Consider the following 21,729-nt stretch of genomic DNA (forward strand, 5'->3'; position numbering starts at 1 on the left):
TTTTCAGCCTGCTTAAGTCAGCACAGCCAAAACACTCTGTAACCATCAATCACATTCTCATGAACATCTGATGGCTTCTTAGAGTCTTAGCGCGTAGCGAGTGTAAACGGTGCCATGTGTCTCGTAAAGGGGCATTGCCTGGTGCTCGGCCTTCCTCCTGTCACCAAAGCTTTAAACCAGCCCAGTGGAACCAAGCAGTGTTGTAATCCCTGTTTTTTTTTTAACAGCGCCTGTCAAAGTGAGACTAGGTAGCGGATGGAATGCAGTGTGGCTTGGGGCTCGTTCACAGTGGGCTAGTTCGAGCGTTGTTTAAGCGCTGTTAAAGCCATTTTGCTAAAGAAGCTCTCGTAAGAGCCAGAGCTGCCGTGACATCACATTAACAGGCCACAAGGGCCACAGATTTCGTCCCTCCATGCTAGAGGGATGTTGCGATTGGTTCGCAGGAAGTGTGAAATGTCACAGCGAGTGTAGTGCGTCTGGAGGTCCCCGGTGTGTTTGTTATCCGGCGAACAAACACTGGTTTGCTGAAAAGAGAGCGGAGACAGGGAAGGAAGAGAGGAAAGGGAACGAAGAGGAGAGAAGGAAGGAAGAGAGGAAAGGGAACGGAGAGGAGAGGAGGGAGGGAAATAAAACATTTCACTTCTCTGACACCCACAGAAAACCTCCAGTCTTGATGGTGGAACGTTGTGAAATACTGTGTTGTTGTTTTTCTCCAGTTCTTGGTTCTAAGAAAACCACCTTAGGAACCAAAGTTCATCCGAAACCAACTAGTGGATCATGTGTTTCAACATGGTCGTTCGGCTTGATTGCTCCTGATTGAGTCTCTATTTATTTCCAGACGTCCCGACTGAGGAGGATGATTGAGTGACACATTATTTCTTGGGGAATGGGTAATGTAGTGATATGCTCTCATGCCGTGGGTATGGCAGAGTGTTCTCTCGGAGGGTTCTGTGGGAAACCAATGCCCAGTGGGCTAGTTAGCGAACACGCTGCCTCAGGCTGGCTCGACTGCCTCCTAGACAGACAAAGAAGCTGAGAGAGGGAAAGAGACCAGAAGCTGCTGACTACTGAAGCTAACTTTTGCAGTTAGAGTTCCTAGAGTTATTGACACACATTGGAAGGCCATACTTATAACATACCTCAGCTATAATGTCATTGTGTATGCTAACCATGTGTATGTGACAAATAAAATTTGATTTATCATAAGGTGAATGCACCAATTTGTAAGTCGCTCTGGATAAGAATGTAGATTTGATTTGATTGCCACCTCTGATTTGGGCATAGTCTATAACTCACAGCACTATAATTAACTGAGTTGGACAAAGGTAATTTCATTCGAGATCAGCCACTCCTTTTTAACCTAACCAAAACCTCATGTTTTGCCTCGGGTCACATGTTTGACACCCCTGGTAGCTTTGACATCAAAGGACAATTGAAAACTAATGGAGTACATCCTCTGTTGTAAACACAGAACAGCGGTGCCATTGTGGCCTGCATAGCTCGAGTAACAAACGCTTGGGTATGAAGCAAAATCACTCAACCTATGTGTCAGGGAACCTACGTAAGCAGTCTAAAAGTGGGACTATTAGGACTTCAGAGTTTCCTCCCTCCAGTCAATAAATATGTGTAAATCCTACTATAACGATGCCTTACCTCAGGAGCTTCTAGCTGTGCAGATTAGAAGCAGCAGTTGAGGGGAGATGGAAGAGAGATGTGCGGCCCTCCGTGTGAATGTGTTTGTGTTGTGAACAAGTGAGATTTCTCGATTATGCTCGTTATCGTTTTGATTGTTCTGTGATTAGTCTTTAAGAATTTGGACGCAGGTGCTTTTGCGTATGATATCCACACATTCGACTACATCATACTTACTTTGAGACATTGATAGGCCCACAAGAGAAAAAGGAGACATTCTTAACGTGTGCTATAACAGTATAAAAAAAAATATATATATGTTTCAAAGGTTTCCTGATTCAGTGCCAAATCCTAACTGGAGAAGTGCGTGTGTAGCTCAGACGTTTGTGTAAATCATGCATTGATGTCAATGGGAGCTTGGCACGGAAATTCAAGTTACGTACTTGGATCTCCAGTGAGGAACTCAGCCAGCACTGTCTACCCAGCTTCTAGCGGACTAATGAAAGAAATACCAGAAGACCGTTTTTGGGTGGTATTTTCCTTTAACGGTATGTATCAATTTCCCTAAAAGACACAGGTCCCTGGCAGTATATGCATTGGTGAAAATGGGGCAACATAGAGTATGCATTCATTGACCATTGACAGTGATTATGGAGACATGGGAACATACAGTCAAAATTATTATGTATTTTCGATTAAACTGATATCCAGCGCCACACACTTATTTGCGTTCCTGCCTCACAATTACGTGTTTGTTGCGACGTCTTCATCTATTGTTATTGTGCGGCCATTCGGAGGTCGCAACTGCTACTTCAAACGGCTCTAATTCACCAAGAGTCGAGGAAAGGTCTGCCTTCCTCTCGAGCTGTAATCACGCAGCAGCACTCAAATTGCAAGGGGCGGCACATTTTTTCCCCACATTTTCCCCACGATTGACTAAACATTGAAAGCTCTGCATATGATATTGGAATCATTAAGAGCGTTCATTAGCTCACTGCGCTGTTGAGCTTAAAGGCTAGAGGATTTGCCTGCTGGCATGCATGGGAGATTACACACGATCTTCGGAGGTGGTGATCTCGGCTGTAGGGGAAGAGAGAGCAGGGAGCGCATGCACCAGAGACCCTTAGTGTTTGGGCTGGTTGGCTGGATGGACAGGGGGATGGGGAAGAAGAGAGAAGGAAGGAGAGAGAGGGGAGTGATCTTGGGTCATGCTATAGGCTGAATAGAGCAGTGGGAGGAGGTGTGGTTTAGTTTTACATGAGGTTATATGACTAAAATATATGACACACACACACACGGGCCACTCGCACCCACATAAAGTTATAGCACGCTGGAGGAAAACTTTACAGTATTTAACTTACACTAATAAAACTTTACAGTAATAAACCATTCCGTGATTGAGTTTGTCAGTAGAAAAAAGGGCCAATGTGGTTCTGATTTAATTGAACCCATGTGGTCTTACTGGCCTGACTGGGGTAATGTCTACAACCTCTCCCTAGCAGTCACATTTGCCTGATACCAGAGTTGTTTTGGTTCTATAGGTTATGTAACAATGATGTAATCTATACCCTCAACCTCAAGGGTTGAACTCAGTTACCCTAATGCACACATTCTTATGTCGTTACAGTTTTGAGTTTGTGCTACCCAAATGTCTTCAAAATAACCTACCTCATATGGCCCCCCTCCACTTGATTATCAAGCAAGCATGTTTGTCATGAGCTAGAGCTGGTGTGTTGTCACAGTCTCACATATTTGCAAATTAGAATAGTACATTGGAAGCACACCATCCCCTGAAACACTAAATATTTTGTCATTGTTGATAAGACCAGTGGTAGTTACCTCACCTGCTTCACCGTGGTTATTTTGCGGGGGATATAGTCTCTCCCTGACAGTCATGCTCGAGATAAGATGAAGGCTCACAATTTATGTGCTTGGATAGTTAGCCATGTTTTTCGTTCTTACTGTATGTTTATGATATATGTTCTTCCTCATTAACCCCCCAGTTGTCTTCTGATAACTTGACTTTTGCTAGTTGACATCCCGGGCTATTTTCTCTCAGGCAGCAAGACGGATGGACCACGGCAGGTGGAGGGGTCCATCAATCCTTTGTCTCTGACAGGCCAACCAGTGTTTAGCTAGCCCAGCGGCGCCGTAATTACAAGCAGATGTTCACCTTGGTGCGGTTCCAGCACTACACGAGTAATCCATTACCCCGTCAGAGTCAACGGGACCTGTAAAACGAAAACACAAAGAGTAAAAACAATGATGTGAAAAGGAACATTCCTTTGCTGCAATCTCTTAACATATCTCCCTCTTTTCTAAAAATCTTTTTCCTGGGCCACGGTATCAGGCGGTATCCCTATGCGAAATTGGGATTGGGAGGCCTATTTGGGATTGGGATGTTTCATCCCCAGATGTGTGATGTGGTATCCTCCTCTGAGAGGGTTGAAGAGCCAACCGTCATTTTAAAACGGAACAGATGTTGCCGTTAGTTACATGTGCGGACGGAGTGCATTTTCCTCCATTGAGAAAATGATTTTTGTACTATTGGAGCCCAAGGGCCCAAGGGCTTGTCCTCTGTGGTGTGGATATGTTAGTTTTGGAGTGTTTCAAGGTTTGTTTTTGCATGAATTGGATTCTCTTTCATAATATCACATAGAATACACGTGCAGTAACAATGGATTTAGAAAATTAGAGGGGCGAGAGTTGATGACAGGGTCATCAGCTGTCACTGATTTCATCTGTTCACGATCACATTCACATGGTTGTTGTTATAATAAGAAGTCCTCAAATGAGGTCTGTAGCATACTGGTCAATTCCGCAAGAAATTTTGAGATCAAGTTCACGAGGCAATATGAAGTGGTTGTCTACTGTAGCCTACTGTACTGTAATGTTGTTTAAAATGTTCTTTTAGATGGATCAAATTGGTTCATTTGCAGGGTTTCGATTCTCTTTCTAAAGTTTAATTGGGGAGCCCGTCCTCCCGAATTAAGGTGCCAACAACCTCCTGTGGCCCAGTATTTAATCTGACTGGTGAATTGATTAGTTAGGTTCAGAACATGCTACATTGTTTGTTTGCTGGGTTTTAATGGGTGATGGCGTGATCTTTTGGCCTGCAACCAACGCTATGGACATGTGTTGTCAATACAGTCATATCAGAGGATTCCCATTCAAGTCAACATTCTTTTTCTACACTCTCTCACCCATTTGAATTAGAATGACTAGAACGGTCATTCAAGTCAACATCCTGGCGGCCATATTGAGTGTACCTCTATTTCTATGCTCTCACCTATAGGCTATGACTATGTGTTGATACCTAGAGTGACATCCTACACCTCAGTTCTGGGCCCAGGTTCTTCTGGTCCTTTGGATCAGATGAATATGTTCTCAATGAAAGCAGTAGGATTGTACCCGCCAGGGTCGTAATAGAATGAATCTAAGCAAGAGGAACATGTTGTCTTTGGCAGAGTGCCAGCCAGGGCTATTGTGCCTTCCCAATTTTAAATTCACTGATTTTCATGCAGACAGCGTGTTATGAAAATCACCATGAAATGTTTGATTGTATGATGTAGTTGAAGTTACTGTGCAGTTTGCTACTGCTGATGGTTGCTGAGTTGCTGAAGAGGATTTTAGGTCATTGCATTTGACTGAGAAATGAGAGAGAACGGATGGAACATTAGCTCTTCTAATATGAAAACATGCTGATTGATTCAACTGATGATGCACTTTCTTCACTATACGTCCATTCAGTGAGGTCAGTAGCTTGTGCGAGTTTAGCGATTGATCGTTCGATCGATGGTTGCCATGGCGATGTTGTCTGCATATCCCGAAACACTTGCGCCTCTGTGTATAAGTTACCATGGAAACACACATATTATTTTGCTCCAATTTGTGCAATTTGTCCTCGCTCATTGAACCGATTTTAAAAAGGCGCATACGCCCACCTCATTCGCTGAGTCATCCCAAAGCTATTTAGAAAAGGGCTGCCCTGACAAACAGTAAAACCCCACAAGACATTACAGAGGTATCTTGGAGAGAACAGAACCTATAGGTTGAATGTTGTCATGAGTCAATAGATTTTTCAGTTCGGATTTGAGAGTCTGGAATAGCCATTATTAGTGTAACATGTTGTTCCTCCCTCTATACATTGTATACTTTGTGTAACAAACCGTCAGTCTGCCTTAAGGCATTATTGTAGACTTGTCCTGTATATCACAGTACAGTAATAGCCTACTCTACATGACAGTCATTGGTATGCTACAGTTAACCTTTCTTGCAAGACTTTCACACTTTTCAAAGAAATTGAATTACATAAACCAAATTGTTAAGTGATATGATTAGTCACAGCAGCATGGCAACCTGAATAAGATTATAGTTAGATAACAGGAAGTGTTTTCAAGCACATCATCTGATGATTGGTTGAGTAGAGATGTTCAAAGCAAATGGAATAACTCGATTGCAGTACACAGCCATGTTATAATGTGAACGGAATGGGGTCATAGGATAAACAAACATCTGTTTAAGGACAAACAATTCTATTCTCATCCCGCTATTAAATCAAGCTCAAACGTGATTGACACCTATGACAATGCTCTACTGAAAGGCAAACAGTAAGCTTATTATTTCAGCTCAATGCAATTGGCAAGGAAGTTGAATTAATTTCCTGACTTCACTGGGACCTCAAATGGAGTTGATGTGTTGAGGACAACTCAGTCTGAGTGACAATCTGTACTAGTCCTATTAGCAGTCTCTCTGGCCGTGAGGTCTACCTGTGTCAAGGGTAAACATGTTTTCAGGCGCAGAGTGGATATTATGTGTGAGTAGTGGAAAAAGAGATGTATAAAACACACTAAGGGGATGGAGGGAGGCAGCCTCATCGGATCCTGTCTTTATATAACGAGAAGGCCATGTGTGGAAGACCATGTTGGCCCCAGAGCTGGGGGTTTGGAGCAGGAGTAGAGATGGCTAACAGGTTTGGGAGATGTAGTTTCTAGTCATCCCTAGTCAACTGTAATCCTTAGCCAAGTGTGAAAACAGTGATTACGAAACGCAACCTGCCCAATATTGATTGGTTCTCTGGCAAAGGTTTACAGTACGTACAGCGGAGAGGATAAAATTGGACAATATCATTTTTATTCCTGAGGTTGTTATTAAGGGAGCAGCCATAGTAGATACATTCGACTCCTTTAATTCATGGCTCTTACAAGCATGTTGAATTGTTTTGTAACAAATGAGTTGTGTACACTAAGCACTGTCAAAGTCAACTGGCTTTCCTGTTTACTGAATTGTAAATGTGCTCATAGAGACTAGAGTTAGAGTCTGAAGAGAACTCCCAAGTGGTGGGGAGGGAGCAGCATTTCTGAGGTACCAGCGTTCCATAACCATTCCATACATGTTCCATCGATGGACTCGGGGGAATTGGAGCTTAGCCATTTCATTCAGCCCCCCTGCCAAACCTAACAGCTCAGGAGACAAGCAGCCCTTGCTTTTCCAGCTGTTGTCACCCCCCCCCCCTTCAACCGCAGGGTCCTCCTTCCCTTCACCCCTTACGGCTGTGTCCTGTGTGTGCAACCAGTGGAGGGGACTGGAACGGAATGAGCTCCCTGCCATCACCAGTGGGGTGGGGAACTCACGACTACAGTGCTGTGGTTTCATCCACACAGGGCTAGACGCTAACGACTGACTATTGGAGCGAGTGCATCTGGCTGTTCCTCTGCATGCTCGTTAGCTAGGAAGTATCAGGGCGGGTGAGAAGCCTCTGTCCTCTTAGTACAGCTGTGTAGATCTTCTGTTTCCACCTCCTTGTTTTTCACTGTTCTGGTGGATGATGCTGGTGACGATGGTCGAGACTTGTCCATTCCTTTCAAGGTGTTGCAACTTCACAAACAACCAGCCTTCGATCATTATGGGCATCACAGTCAATTGTAGTGATTGCAGACCCAAATCTGACAACTCGGTCAGGTTATGGTGACAGTATCAGTGATGAGAGTGGTAACGGTGGAGGTGGTCTTAGGGGCTATAACCAACTCTCAAGCTAGCTACTTTAAATAAGAACAGCTGCTTTGAGATAGCGTAACAGTGGTGCTAGCCACTAGCCCTGATAGCTAACAAATGTTCCTCTGCCAAGTGACAGAATAGAAATCTCTCCCCAGGGTGACTTCACCTGGAACAGCCTGTCAGGGCGGAGTGTACGGCTAATGCCGACGGCCATTCAGAGCCTGTCAGAGCTGGAGCGGACCTGGCTACAGGAGGTAGCCTTCAACAGGCTCCATCAAGACTATGACCTGGGCTGTCAGATCACCATCCCCAAAGGTAAAGTATAGAGCTATTTTTGTGTGTGTGTGTAAATGTCCGTCTGTCTGTCTTCCTTTCTAGTCCGTCCATCCGCCTGTCCGTCTGTCTGTTCATATGGCTAGTCAGTCTGTCCCTGTGCCAATGCTACAAGCATTTTCACAAACATTTGCCATCAACATCCGCCTTGGACCTCTCCGAGACCAACCTCAAACTGTCTAGCAGACAATCTTGAACTTCCCCTCCACAGAGTGTGTTTGAGGAAGCTGTAAGCACTTGTGATTTGAGATGTAAACCTCAGTACACCTGATTTCCTATACAGTACATCTAGAAGACTCAGGAGTGAACTTCCTGTCTTATGTAGTGTCAGTAAGACACTTACACATGAAGATGTAGCCCTTTCCACTCAGGACCATAGGGCCATAGCCTGCTGCTCTGCTCTAAGTCATGCTCTGTGGAGAGCTGTATATTAGCCAGGGTGTGCATTCCAGTCAAAGGTTCTACCTCTCCCCCGGATGATTTAATGCGTTCGTCTGTGTTCCTTATGAATTCCAGAACCCCTCAGGCATGTGTTACTGAGATATTTCAGCACCTCGACTGTGGGTTTTGTTTATCTTGCGCCTGCGGTTGGGTTAGCCGGTGTTTTGCTGAGGCCCGGAGATCCTTGAAGAAATAGAGAAAAGAAAAGCAAATGGCTCGTTGGATCGTTTTACAAGTCGTTGGAGTGGGGAAGAGAGAGAGGACTGAAGGTTCCTGGGATTGCTGTCCAACTTGCCGAGTCAACTGACAAGAATCCAAACCATTTCCTCTCTCTCTCTTTCTTTCTTTCTTTCTTTCTCTCTCTCTATTTTCTGTCACACACATACTGTTTCCTGCTCCCTTTCTCTCATACCATCTCTCTCTCATACCCCCCGCTGTCTTTCTCCTGCTCCCTCTCTATTCTTCACTATTGTTCTCTCATACTCTGTCTTCAGATATTCCATAATGATCTGTAGATATGTCGAAGCATAGTTTCTTAGCAACCTGTTCTATATGTGCCATATATACATATACATATATATATATATATATATATATATATATATATATATATATATGCCAAGGAGTCTGGGAGGCAGTGAGGGGAGGCTGGGTGGCAGCGAGAGGCAGAGCCAGGGGCAACATAGCGGACACTGCTCAGGACTGATCTGACTGCCCATAATTGCAATCACTTGAAGCTTGTTATTGGTGTCAGCGTCTCTATGAACCTATTGTGCTCAACTTAATCCAAGATGGCGTAGCAGTCAGACGTCTTTTGTCCTTCGTCTTGTCGTGTCCCATGTATATATCTTTTTACATATTTTTCCTCGCATATCTTTTTAATATTTTTTTCTAAACCTCAACTTCAAAACACTCTCCTGCAACCCGCCTCACCCAATGTGCTGCGGATCTGTTTTTTTTCTAAAGTATGTTTATTCACCTCGAATCCGGAATCCCCCAATAGAAGCTAGCCAGCTCACTAGCTACTAGCTAGTAGTCAGCTAACCACTGCTAGCGGTCATCAGCTAACCATTAGCTTGGAAAGCTCTCGCCAGTTTGTACAACACGACTCAAACCAGAGCATACCGGTCCTATTTTCTCTCCATATCCCCGGATTCCTACCGCAAGCTCTGGACGTTTTCACCTGGATCATCGCAGCTAGCTAGTTGCTATCCGAGTATAGTATCCGAGTACTATACCTATTTTGCCAATTGAACTTGGAGAAAAGTCTGCTACTCGGAACCCTACTAATCCATCACGACTGGTCTATCGACGTCACCGCACGCGGAGGCTAAAACAGACTATTCTCCATCGAGACATCCCTCTAAGGCCCTTCTGCTAGCTTGCTAGCCCCGGCCTGCTAGCTGTCTGAATTGCCGTGTCTCCAGCCAGCCCAACCACTCACTGGACCCCCCAGCTACACATGCCTCTCCCTAATATCAATATGCCTTGTCCATTACTGTCCTGGTTAGTGATTATTGTCTTATTTCACTGTAGAGCCTCTAGCCCTGCTCAATATGCCTTAACCTACCATTTAGTTCCACCTCCCACTTATGCGGTGACATCACCTGGTTTAAACGTCTCTAGAGACTATATCTCTCTCATTATTACTCAATTCCTAGGTTTACCTGCAATGTACTCACATCCTACCATACCTCTGTCTGTACAGTATGCCTGGAATCTATTCTTTTTTTTACCTTTATTTAACTTCTTGACGCATGTAAAACAACCGCTGAATTGCAGAGCGCCAAATAAAAAATATAAAAAATATATATTTATAATCATGAAATCACAAGTGAAATATACCAAAACACAGCTTAGCTTGTTGTTAATCCACCTATCGTGTCAGATTTTGAAAATATGCTTTACAGCGAAAGCAATCCAAGCGTTTGTGAGTTTATCAATCACTAGACAAAACAGTAAGAACAGCTAGCCGCAAATTAGCCTGGTCACGAAAGTCAGAAAAGCAATAAAATTAATCGCTTACCTTTGATAATCTTGGGATGTTTGCACTCACGAGACTCCCAGTTACACAATAAATGTTATTTTTGTTCGATAAAGATTAGTTTTATAACCAAAAACCGCCATTTGGTTTGTGCGTTATGTTCAGAAAACCACAGGCTCGTTCCGGTCCTGAAAGGCAGACGGAAATTCCAAAAAGTATCCGTAATGTTTGTAGAAACATGTGAAACGTTTTTTATAATCAATCCTCAGGTTGTTTTTAACATACTTAATCGATAATATTTCAACCGGACGGTAAACTATTCAATACTACAGAGAAAGAAAATGTCGAGCTACATCTCTCGCGCGCAAGAACTAATCAAAGGACACCTGACGCGTTTTGATAAATCTCGCTCATTTTTCAAAATAAAAGCTTGAAACTATGTCTAAAGCCTGGTCACAACCTGAGGAAGCCATTGGAAACAGAATCTGGTTGATACCCCTTTAAATGGAGGAGGGGCAGGCAATGGAACAGGTTTTTTTTCAAATAAAAGGCACGTCCGGGTTGGATTTCCTCAGGTTTTCGCCTGCAAAAACAGTTCTGTTATTCTCACAGACAATATTTTGACAGTTTTGGAAATGTTAGAGTGTTTTCTATCCCAATCTGTCAATTATATGCATATTCTAGCATCTGGGCCTGAGAAATACCTTGGGAACGTTATTTTTCCAAACATAAAAATAGTTTCCCCTAGCTAAAGTCAGTCAATTAAGTCAGTTAAGAACAAATTCTTATCTTCAATGACGGCCTAGGAACAGTGGGTTAACTGCCTTGTTCATGGGAATAATGACAGCTGTGTACCTTGTCAGCACAGGGATTTGAACTTGCAACCTTTCGGTTATTAGTCCAACGCTCTAACCACTAGGCTACACTGCCACCCATTCTATCATGCCCAGAAACTTGCTCCTTTTACTTATAGGCTCTGCTCTGAACGCACTAGACGACCAGTCCTGATAGCCTTTAGCCGTACCCTTATCCTACTCCTCCTCTGTCCCTCTGGTGATGTAGAGGTTAATCCAGGCCCTGCAGTGTCTAGCTCCACTCCTACTCCCCAGGTACTCTCATTTGTTGACTTCTGTAACCGTAAAAGCCCTGGTTTCATGCATGTTAACATTAGAAGCCTCCTCCCTAAGTTTGTTTTATTCACTGCTTTAGCACACTCAGCCAACCCGGATGTCTTAGCCGTGTCTGAATCCTGGCTTAGGAAGACCACCAAAATCCCTGATATTTCCATCCCTAACTATAACATTTTTTGACAAGATAGAACTGCCAAAGGGGGCGGTGTTGCAATCTACTGCAGAGATAGCCTGCAGAGTTCTGTCTTACTATCTAGGTCTGTACCCAAACAGCTCGAGCTTGTACTTTTAAAAATCCACCTTTCCAGAAACAAGTCTCTCACCGTTGCCACTTTGTATAGACCACTCGCTGCCCCCAGCTGTGCTCTGGACACCATATGTGAATTGATTGCACCCCATCTATCTTCAGAGCTCGTGCTGCTAGGTGACCTAAACTGTGACATGCTTAACACCCCGGCCATCCTACAATCTAAGCTTGATGCCCTCAATCTCACACAAATTATCAATGAACCCACCAGGTACAACCCCAAATCTGTAAACACGGGCACCCTCATAGATATCATCCGAACCAACTTGCCCTCCAAATACACCTCTGCTCTCACCTCTGCTCTCACCTCTCAACCAAGATCTCAGCGATCACTGCCTAATTGCCTGCATCCGTAATGGGTCTGCGGTCAAATGACCACCCCTCATCACTGTCAAATGCTCCCTAAAACACTTCAGCGAGCAGGCCTTTCTAATCGACCTGGCCCGGGTATCCTGGAAGGATATGGACCTCATCCTGTCAGTAGAGGATGCCTGGTTATTCTTTAAAAATGCCTTCCTCACCATCTTAAATGAGCTTGCCCCATTCAAAAAAAGTGTAGAACCAGAACAGATTTAGCCCTTGGTTCTCTCCAGACCTGACTGCCCTTGACCAGCACAAAAACATCCTGTGGCGTTCTGTATTAGCATAGAACAGCCCCCGTGATATGCAACTTTTCAGGGAAGTTAGGAACAAATATACACAGGGAGTTAGGAAAGCTAAGGCTAGCTTTTTCAAGCAGAAATTTGCACCCTGTAGCACAAACTCAAAAAAGTTCTGGGACACTGTAAAGTCCATGGAGAATAAGAGCACCTCCTCCCAGCTGCCCACTGCACTGAGGCTAGGAAACACTCTCACCACCGATAAATCCACTATAATTGAGAATTTCAATAAGCATTTTTCTACGGCTGGCCATGCTTTCCACCTGGCTACCCCTACCCCTATCAACAGCCCTCCACCCCCCACAGCAACTCGCCCAAGACTCCCCCACTTCTCCTTCACCCAAATCCAGATAGCTGACGTTCTGAAAGAGCTGCAGAATCTGGACCCCTACAAATCAGCCTGGCTAGACAATCTGGACCCTCTCTTTCTAAAATTGTTGCAACCCCAATTACTACCTTGTTCAACCTCTCTTTCGTATCGTCTGAGATTCCCAAAGTTTGGAAAGCTGCCGCGGTCATCCCCCTCTTCAAAGGGGGAGACACTCTAGACCCATACTGCTACAGACCTATATCTATTCTACACTGCCTTTCTAAGGTTTTCGAAAGCCAAGTAAAAAAATAGATTACCGACCATTTCGAATCCCACCGTACCTTCTCCGCAATGCAATCTGGTTTCCGAGCTGGTCATGGGTGCACCTCAGCCACGCTCAAGGTACTAAACGATATCATAACCACCATCGATAAGAGACATTACTGTGCAGCCGTATTCATCGACCTGGCTAAGGCTTTCGACTCTGTCAATCACAACATTCTTATTGGCAGACTCAACAGCCTTGGTTTCTCAAATGATTGCCTCGCCTGGTTCACCAACTACATCTCTGATAGAGTTCAGTGTGTCAAATCGGAGGGCCTGTGGTCCGGACCTCTGGCAGTCTCTATGGGGGTGCAACAGGGTTCAATTCTCGGGCCGACTCTCTTCTCTGTATACATCAATGATGTTGCTCTTGCTGCTGGTGATTCTTTGATCCACCTCTACGCAGATGACACCATTCTGTATACCTCTGGCCCCTCTTTGGACACTGTGTTAACTAACCTCCAGACAAGCTTCAATGCCATACAACTCTCCTTCCGTGGTCTCCAATTGCTCATAAATGCAAGTAAAACTAAATGCATGCTCTTCAACCGATCGCTGCCCGCACCTGCCTGCCCGTCCAGCATCACTACTCTGGACGGCTCTGACTTAGAATATGTGGACAACTACAAATACCTAGATGTCTGGTTATACTGTAAACTCTCCTTCCAGACTCACGTTAAACATCTCCAATCCAAAATTAAATCTAGAATCGGCTTCCTATTTCGCAACAAAGCATCCTTCACTCATGCTGCCAAACATACCCTCGTAATGTCATTTACAAAATAGCCTCCAACACTCTACTCAACAAATTGGATGCAGTCTATCACAGTGCCATCCGTTTTGTCACCAAAGCCCTATATACTATCCACCACTGCGACCTGTACGCTCTCGTTGGCTGGCCCTCGCTTTATACTCGACTCCAAACCCACTGGCTCCAGGTCATCTACAAGTCTCTGCTAGGTAAAGCCCCGCCTTATCTCAGCTCACTGGTCAGACACTCTATATCTATGGAGAACCATCATAACACACCATTCTTACGTGCCAGATTCAGACAATAGTCAAGGTCCATAAGGCTTTAAAAAAAAATCAGGCTGACAATTTATTTTTTTAGACCATGCAAGCCACAAAGATAGCAGCACCCACCCGTAGCATGCGCTCCAGCAGGTATCTCTCACTGGTCACCACCAAAGCCAATTCTACCTTTGGCCGCCTTTCCTTCCAGTTCTCTGACTGGAATGACTGGAACGAACTGCAAAAATCACAGAAGCTGGAGACTCTTACCTCCCTCACTAGCTTTAAGCACCAGCTGTCAGAGCAGCTCACAGATTACTGCACCTGTACATAGCCCATCTGTAAATAGCCCATCCAATCTACCTCATCCCCATACTGTATTTATTTATTTATCTTGCTCCTTTGCACCCAAGTATCTCTACTTGCATATTCATCTTCTGCACATTCTACCATTCCAGTGTTTAATTGCTATATTGTAATTACTTCGCCACCATGGCCTATTTATTGCCTTACCTCCCTTATCCTACCTCATTTGCACATGCTGTAAATAGACTTTTCTACTGTATTATTGATTATTGAGTATGTTTGCTTATTCCATGTGTAACTGTGTTGTTGTATGTGTCGAACTGCTTTGCTTTATCATGGCCAGGTCGCAGTTGCAAATGAGAACTTGTTCTCAACTAGCCTACCTGGTTAAAAAAAGGTGGGGGAAAAAAAAAATATATAGATACCTGTTCCACGAACAGGGTGATTTGACTGAGCCAATGGGGGAAAAAACATCCTTGTTAAGATTGTAAACCAATCATAAAAGAGCATACCCACTGGGCATAGACATCAATTTAACATCTATTCCACATTGGTTCAACGTAATTTCATTGAAATGACGTGGAAACAACATTGATTCAATCAGTGTGCGCCCAGTTAATAACATCTTGACTGTTTTGAAGACAGATTCATCGACTGTTTGATTAGAGGCGCTCTGGCTATAGACACAGTTTTGAGGTATTTCCTCAATAAGAGTTCCAACCCTTGGTCCACGCTGCCAGAGGTTTCCTGTGCATTAATCAAAGATCTTGCTAGGATTCATAGATCTTGTTGACAGCTGACAAAACACTTCTTTCCCTTCCTCATAACGATTTAGTCGTTTTCAAAATGAAACTCATATTTGGATCCACCCTAATTCAAAGCATGATGTGAAATTGTTCAAATCTTCCACTGGTGATATCTAATATTGTGAAGCAGTGTGCTGTAACCTTGATATAATAGTAGAATAATATGCTATAAAATACATTTTACATTGAAGGTGCTCATTCTCTACTTTTCTCAGGGTTAAGTTTCACTTCCAGGATTGAGCTCAGGTGAACTGGGGCCCTGATTCCTTATTATAAAGTGGATGTTTTGAGCCCTGAATGCTGATTGGCTGATTCCTTAATAATCCCTCTTCACAGGAAAGCCTGAGGATCAAGAGGAAATGAGAATGTCCTCTGTTTCTTTCCTCTTGATCCTCTATTGATGAAATCACTGGATCAGAGGCTGGAGACACTCATTTGTCATCTTTATTGCTGCAGTGTTTTGATAAGCAATGCTCTTTGAAGCCACTGGCTTGATCATCTCCAAAATGGCCGACATACATGATAATGGAAGAGATCAGCTAATGTGACAGCAGGTCATTGTGTGGATTGTTATCAGTGTGTACAGATAACTGACCGTTTTTCATGATTTTCTTTCTCTCAGATGGACAGAAAAGGAAGAAGTCGCTGAGGAGGAAGTTGGACTCTTTGGCGAAAGAGAAAAACAAAGATAAAGGTACATTGATGTGAAGCCCTCAACATGGTTGTCACTAGTTACCACATCCACAAAGTCATAAAGCCTGTCCATTTCTTCAGTTTCTCTTGTTAAAATTGTATTTTAAACGTAACCCTAACCACACTGCTAACCTTATGCCTAACCCTAACTTTAAATTAACCAAAATGATTTTAATTATTTTATTTATATAGACAATTTTGACTTTGTAGCTGTGGTAACTAGTGCAAACCCCTCAGCGTGGTATTTTATGGAAAGACTAAGTGCTTTGTACTGTACATTTTCCTGCTGTGACAAACTGGTCAAAGTAATATAACAGATCTGTAGGCTATGTAGGCGGTGTCCTCCTTGGTAATACAATTAACAGCTGTCACATTTCTGAAGACGTTTTCCCAGTCCCAGAGAGAACAGAAACGTGTCAGTCCCCAGCCCCACACTCTTAGAAGAAAGGGTTTCAAAAGGGTTCTTCGGCTGTTCCCATAGTAGAACCATTTTTGGTTCCGGGTAGAACCCTTTTGGAACCCAAAAGGCTTTTACCTGGAACCAAAAATTGTTCTTCAAAGGGTTCTCCTATGGGGACAGCTAAAGAACCCTTTAAGGTTCTAGATAGCACTTTTTTTTTTTAAGTTTAGCCCCAGGCCCAGGTGAATAGCAGAGTGGCTATGAAACATAGACATATTTACTAGGGGAGGAGCAGGGATATATTTAGCAAAGTGGAGCAACTCCTTCTAAGGGGACTGGGCTGAAATACAGCCACTGTGCTTGCATCACATACTCTCTAATAGAGATGGAGGTAAAAACTACTCTAAGTGGTATAACGTACCAGTCAAAAGTTTGGACACACCTACTCATTCAAGGGTTTTTCTTTATTTTTACTATTTTCTACATTGTAGAATAATAGTGAAGACATCAAAACTATGAAATAACACATATGGAATCATGTAGTAACCAAAAAAGTGTTACAAAAAATCAAAATATATTTAATATTTGAAATGCTTCAACCCTTTGCCTTGATGACAGCTTTTCACACTCTTGGATTTCTCTCAACCAGCTTCACCTGGAATGCTTTTACAACAGTCTTGAAGGAGTTCCCACATATGCTGAGCACTTGTTGGCTGCTTTTCCTTCACTCTGCGGTTCAACTCATTCCAAACCATCTCAATTGGGTTGAGGTCGGCTGATTGTGGAGGCCAGGTCATCTGATGCAACACTCCATCACTCTCCTTCTTTGTCAAATAGCCCTTACACAGCCTAGAGGTGTGTTGGGTCATTGTTCTGCTGAAAAACAAATGATAGTCCCACTAAGCGCAAACCAGATGGGATGGCATATCGCTGCAGAATTCTGTGGTAGCCATGCTGGTTAAGTGTACCTTGAATTCTAAATAAATCACTGACAATGTCACCAGCAAAGCACCCCCACACCATCACACTTCCTGCTCCATGCCTCATGGTGGGAACTACACATGCAGAGATCATTGGTTCACTTACTCTGCGTCTGACAAAGACATGGCGGTTGGAACCAAAAATCAGAAATTTGGACTCATCAGACCAAAGGACAGATTTCCACCAGTCTAATGTCCATTGCTCGTGTTTCTTGTCCCAAGCAAGTCTCTTCTTCTTATCGGTGTCCTTTAGTAGTGGTTTCTTTGCAGAAATTCAACCATGAAGGCCTGATTCACGCAGTCTCCTCTGAACAGTTAATGTTGAGATGTGTCTGTTCCTTGAACTCTGAAGCTCTGCAGCAGAGCTCTGCAGCAGAGGATACGTTCATTAGAGTTACCAGCCTCAGAAATGGGGTCTTCCTTTCCTGTGGCGGTCCTCACGAGAGCCAGTTTCATCATAGCGCTTGATGGTTTTTGCGACTGCACTTGCAGAAACTTTAGAAGTTCAACAAAACTGATTGGCTCAAACGCATTAAGAAGGAATGAAATTCCACAAATTGACTTAACAAGGCACACCTGTTTATTGAAATGCATTCCAGGTAACTACCTCATGAAGCTGGTTGAGAGAATGCTAAGAGTGTGTAAAGCTTTCATCAAGGCAAAGGATGGCTACTTTGATTTGTTTAACCCTTTTTTGTTTACTACATGATTCCACATGTGTTATTTCATAGTTTTGATGTCTTCACTATTATTCTACAATGTAGAAATATAAAAAAAATAAGAAAAACCCTTGAATGAGTAGTAGGTATGTCCAAACTTTTGACTGGTACTGTATGTAAATAATTCATCACAGCAGCAGTCCCATTCTCAGTTTCTCATGTCATGTAAACTCACTGCGTGAGAGATCGGTGGTCGATGAAACATTCCCCTGCGGTACTGGGTTAGAAACATAGTGGCTGTGAACATGCAGGCTGCCAAATGCTGTCATTAGGGTGTGTGTATGTATATGTGTGTGTGCGTGCATACATGTTTGTGTGTGTGTTTAAGTGAATAATTCTCAAAGTTTGTGGTTGTAGAGAGAGTGGACTGTGTCAACTAGCATATGTGGTTGTTTAGTACATGATGACTCTCTCTCTCCCTCCCTGCTTCCCTCCATACCTCTCTCTCCCCCCGTCTCTCCCCCCCTCTCTCTCTCCCTCCCCCTCTCTCCCCCTCTCTCTTTCTCTCCTCTTTCTTTCTCCCTCTCTCTCTCTCTCTCTCCCTGCTTCCCTCCATCCCCCTCTCTCCCTCCCCTCTTTCCCTCTCTCTCTCCCTGCTTCCCTCCCCCCCTCCCCCTCTCTCTCTCCCTCCCCCTCTCTCTTTCTGTCTCTCCCTGCCTTGTCCATCTCTCTCTCTCTCTCTCTCTCTCTCTCTCTCTCTCTCTCTCTCTCTCTCTCTCTCTCCCTGCTTCCCTCTTTCCCTCTCTCTCTCCCTGCTTCCCCCCCCTCCCCCTCTCTCTATCCCAGCTGTCATGTGTTGTCTCAAAGCTCTGGCTCAATCTGTCACCAGAGTGGGACATGTGTGATGATGTGGCATGTGCTGTGGTCCATTGGGTTGCCGTGATGCCGTACTGGCCTCTGGAGCAACCTCTCTCTCAACTGTTTAGACAACCATAGTAAATGAACTTACAGTAGGGTACACACTGCATCAAACTCACTCCTGAGATGGACCACTTTATAATGTAGCCTTCTAACACTGCACTGCAACAACAGAATGTGTTCGGGGACTGAAACAGAAATCTGTCTGGGTGATGCCTTTGGCTTGTGATTGGGTGGACCTTGGGTTTGTTGTGGACCGGAAGATATATTGTCATCCAATGTCAACAACGGTTTCCACATTGAACCTAACATGGCTGAACATTTACTGTAGTCTGTATCTCTCTCGGTTCTGGTTTGGAGACGCACTTGCTCTAAAGGTTGTGACAGTAGTTGATTAGTGCTCATTTTGAGTAGGCACACTAAAATAGTTCAGTTTCTCTCCTAGACAGAGAGTGAGAACAGGCCTAGAGTAGTGCCAGCTCACACGGACGCTGTTAATTGAATTTACGAGACTGCCATGAGCCTGTTCTTAAAATGACTTGTAGCAGGACTTTATTGTTCACTGGAATCAAAGACCACCTGGCTAATGTGGTGGGCTTACGTGCAGAGAAGTCTTACACTGACTTACTGTTAAGAAATGGTTCCTTGTTGACTTATTTATGGGGAAATATAGGTTGGGTGAGACGTTTTATGAGATTTAGTTTCATCTGTTTTATTCGTAGCATGTGTAGTAATCTCTTTTCGGCGTGTTCATCGAAACACAGATGGTATCTTGAAATGTTTAATTGGAGATTTGTTTCACGTTGATAATCCTGAGCTGCGATAAACCAAGTCTGTAAACAGCTATTTTTTTTTAGCTTAATCCCTTCTCTTTCCATTGTGTGAATTGAATTTCTCCCTTTTGTCTTCCTTCCCTTCCTCTCTATAACTCTGTCTCATACATGTCAGTCATGTCTCTTGCATTGTCTCTTGGTCACTATGATCACAATACATTGTTAAGATTGTTTTTATATATCGAGAGCTTGGGACTATAAGGTTCTATCTGTAAAAAGAGGATTCTGAGATCATTGGCTTTAAAGTTCCAAACCCTCATTTGTGTCAGCAATTTGTGTCTTGTATTCTTTTGAACTAAACAGGAATTGGGATATTTAGACTACTATATACTGTAGGTAGAGAACATTGACCAGAACAAGGCTATGTCAATAACAACATTTAGACTAAAATGCAGGTTCTACCTGGAACCAAAAAGGGTTCTTCAAATGGTTGTGCTATGGGGACAGCTGAACTTTTTTTTCTTCTAAGAGTGTACTGTCAGGGACCTGTGTCTGTTAGGGGAATTGATACATCATGTTAAAGGAAAATACCACCCGAAAATTATCTTTTGGTATTTTTTTCATTAGTCTGCTGTTGTTTTTCATTAGTCCGCTAGAAGCTGGGTAGACAGTGATGGCTGAGTTCCTCACTGGAGATCCAAGTACGTAACTTGAATTTCCGTGCCAAGCTCCCATTGACATCAATGCATGATTTACACAAACGTCTGAGCTACACACGCACTTCTCCAGTTAGGATTTGGAGCTGAATTAGGAAACATTTGAAACATAATTTTTATACTATTATAGCACACGTTAAGAATGTCTCCTTTTTCTCTTGTGGGCCTGTCAATGTCTCAAAGTAAATATGATGTAGTCGAATATGTTGATACGTGCGCAACAACACCTGCGGCCAAATATTCAATGAGTAATCACAGAACAATCAATACAGTCACGATCATAATCTAAAGATCTCTATCGTTCACAACACATTCACACGGAGGACCACACACATCTCATGTATACACGACCACACTCTCTCTCTCTCTCTCTCTCTCTCTCACACATTCTGTCTCTCTCAATTCAATTCAATTCAAGGGGCTTTATTGGCATGGGAAACATGTGTTAACATTGCCAAAGCAAGTGAGGTAGGTAATATACAAAAGTCAAATAAACAATAAAAATGAACAGTAAACATTACACATACAGAAGTTTCAAAACAATAAAGACATTACAAATGTCATATTATATATATGCAGTGTTGTAACAATGTACAAATGGTTAAAGCACACAAGTTAAAATAAATAAACATAAATATGGGTTGTATTTACAGTGGTGTTTGTTCTTCACTGGTTGCCCTTTTCTTGTGGCAACAGGTCACAAATCTTGCTGCTGTGATGGCACACTGTGGAATTTCACCCAGTAGATATGGGAGTTTATCAAAATTGGATTTGTTTTCGAATTCTTTGTGGATCTGTGTAATCTGAGGGAAATATGTCTCTCTAATATGGTCATACATTGGGCAGGAGGTTAGGAAGTGCAGCTCAGTTTCCACCTCATTTTGTGGGCAGTGTGCACATAGCCTGTCTTCTCTTGAGAGCCATGTCTGCCTACGGCGGCCTTTCTCAATAGCAAGGCTATGCTCACTGAGTCTGTACATAGTCAAAGCTTTCCTTAAGTTTGGGTCAGTCACAGTGGTCAGGTATTCTGCCACTGTGTACTCTCTGTTTAGGGCCAAATAGCATTCTAGTTTGCTCTGTTTTTTTGTTAATTCTTTCCAATGTGTCAAGTAATTATCTTTTTGTTTTCTCATGATTTGGTTGGGTCTAATTGTGCTGTTGTCCTGGGGCTCTGTGGGGTGTGTTTGTGTTTGTGAACAGAGCCCTAGGACCAGCTTGCTTAGGGGACTCTTCTCCAGGTTCATCTCTCTGTAGGTGATGGCTTTGTTATGGAAGGTTTGGGAATCGCTTCCTTTTAGGTGGTTGTAGAATTTAACGGCTCTTTTCTGGATTTTGATAATTAGTGGGTAT

At 43.3% G+C, this 21,729-nt stretch overlaps 1 protein-coding gene across 3 annotated transcripts in view; it reads left to right on the plus strand.

Moving 5' to 3' along the window:
* Positions 1 to 21,729, plus strand: part of LOC139566252 (rho GTPase-activating protein 6-like) — a 106,882-nt gene that overhangs the window by 69,022 nt on the left and 16,131 nt on the right. For all 3 annotated transcript variants that reach the window (XM_071387297.1, XM_071387296.1, XM_071387298.1), the window contains exons 2-3: positions 7,785 to 7,944; positions 15,863 to 15,934. In XM_071387297.1, the coding sequence (XP_071243398.1) occupies positions 7,785 to 7,944; positions 15,863 to 15,934 (232 nt within the window). The remainder of the gene's footprint in view (positions 1 to 7,784; positions 7,945 to 15,862; positions 15,935 to 21,729) is intronic.

This window comes from Salvelinus alpinus, chromosome 38 (genome assembly GCF_045679555.1).
Source record: "Salvelinus alpinus chromosome 38, SLU_Salpinus.1, whole genome shotgun sequence".
Taxonomy (NCBI): Eukaryota; Metazoa; Chordata; class Actinopteri; order Salmoniformes; family Salmonidae; genus Salvelinus; species Salvelinus alpinus.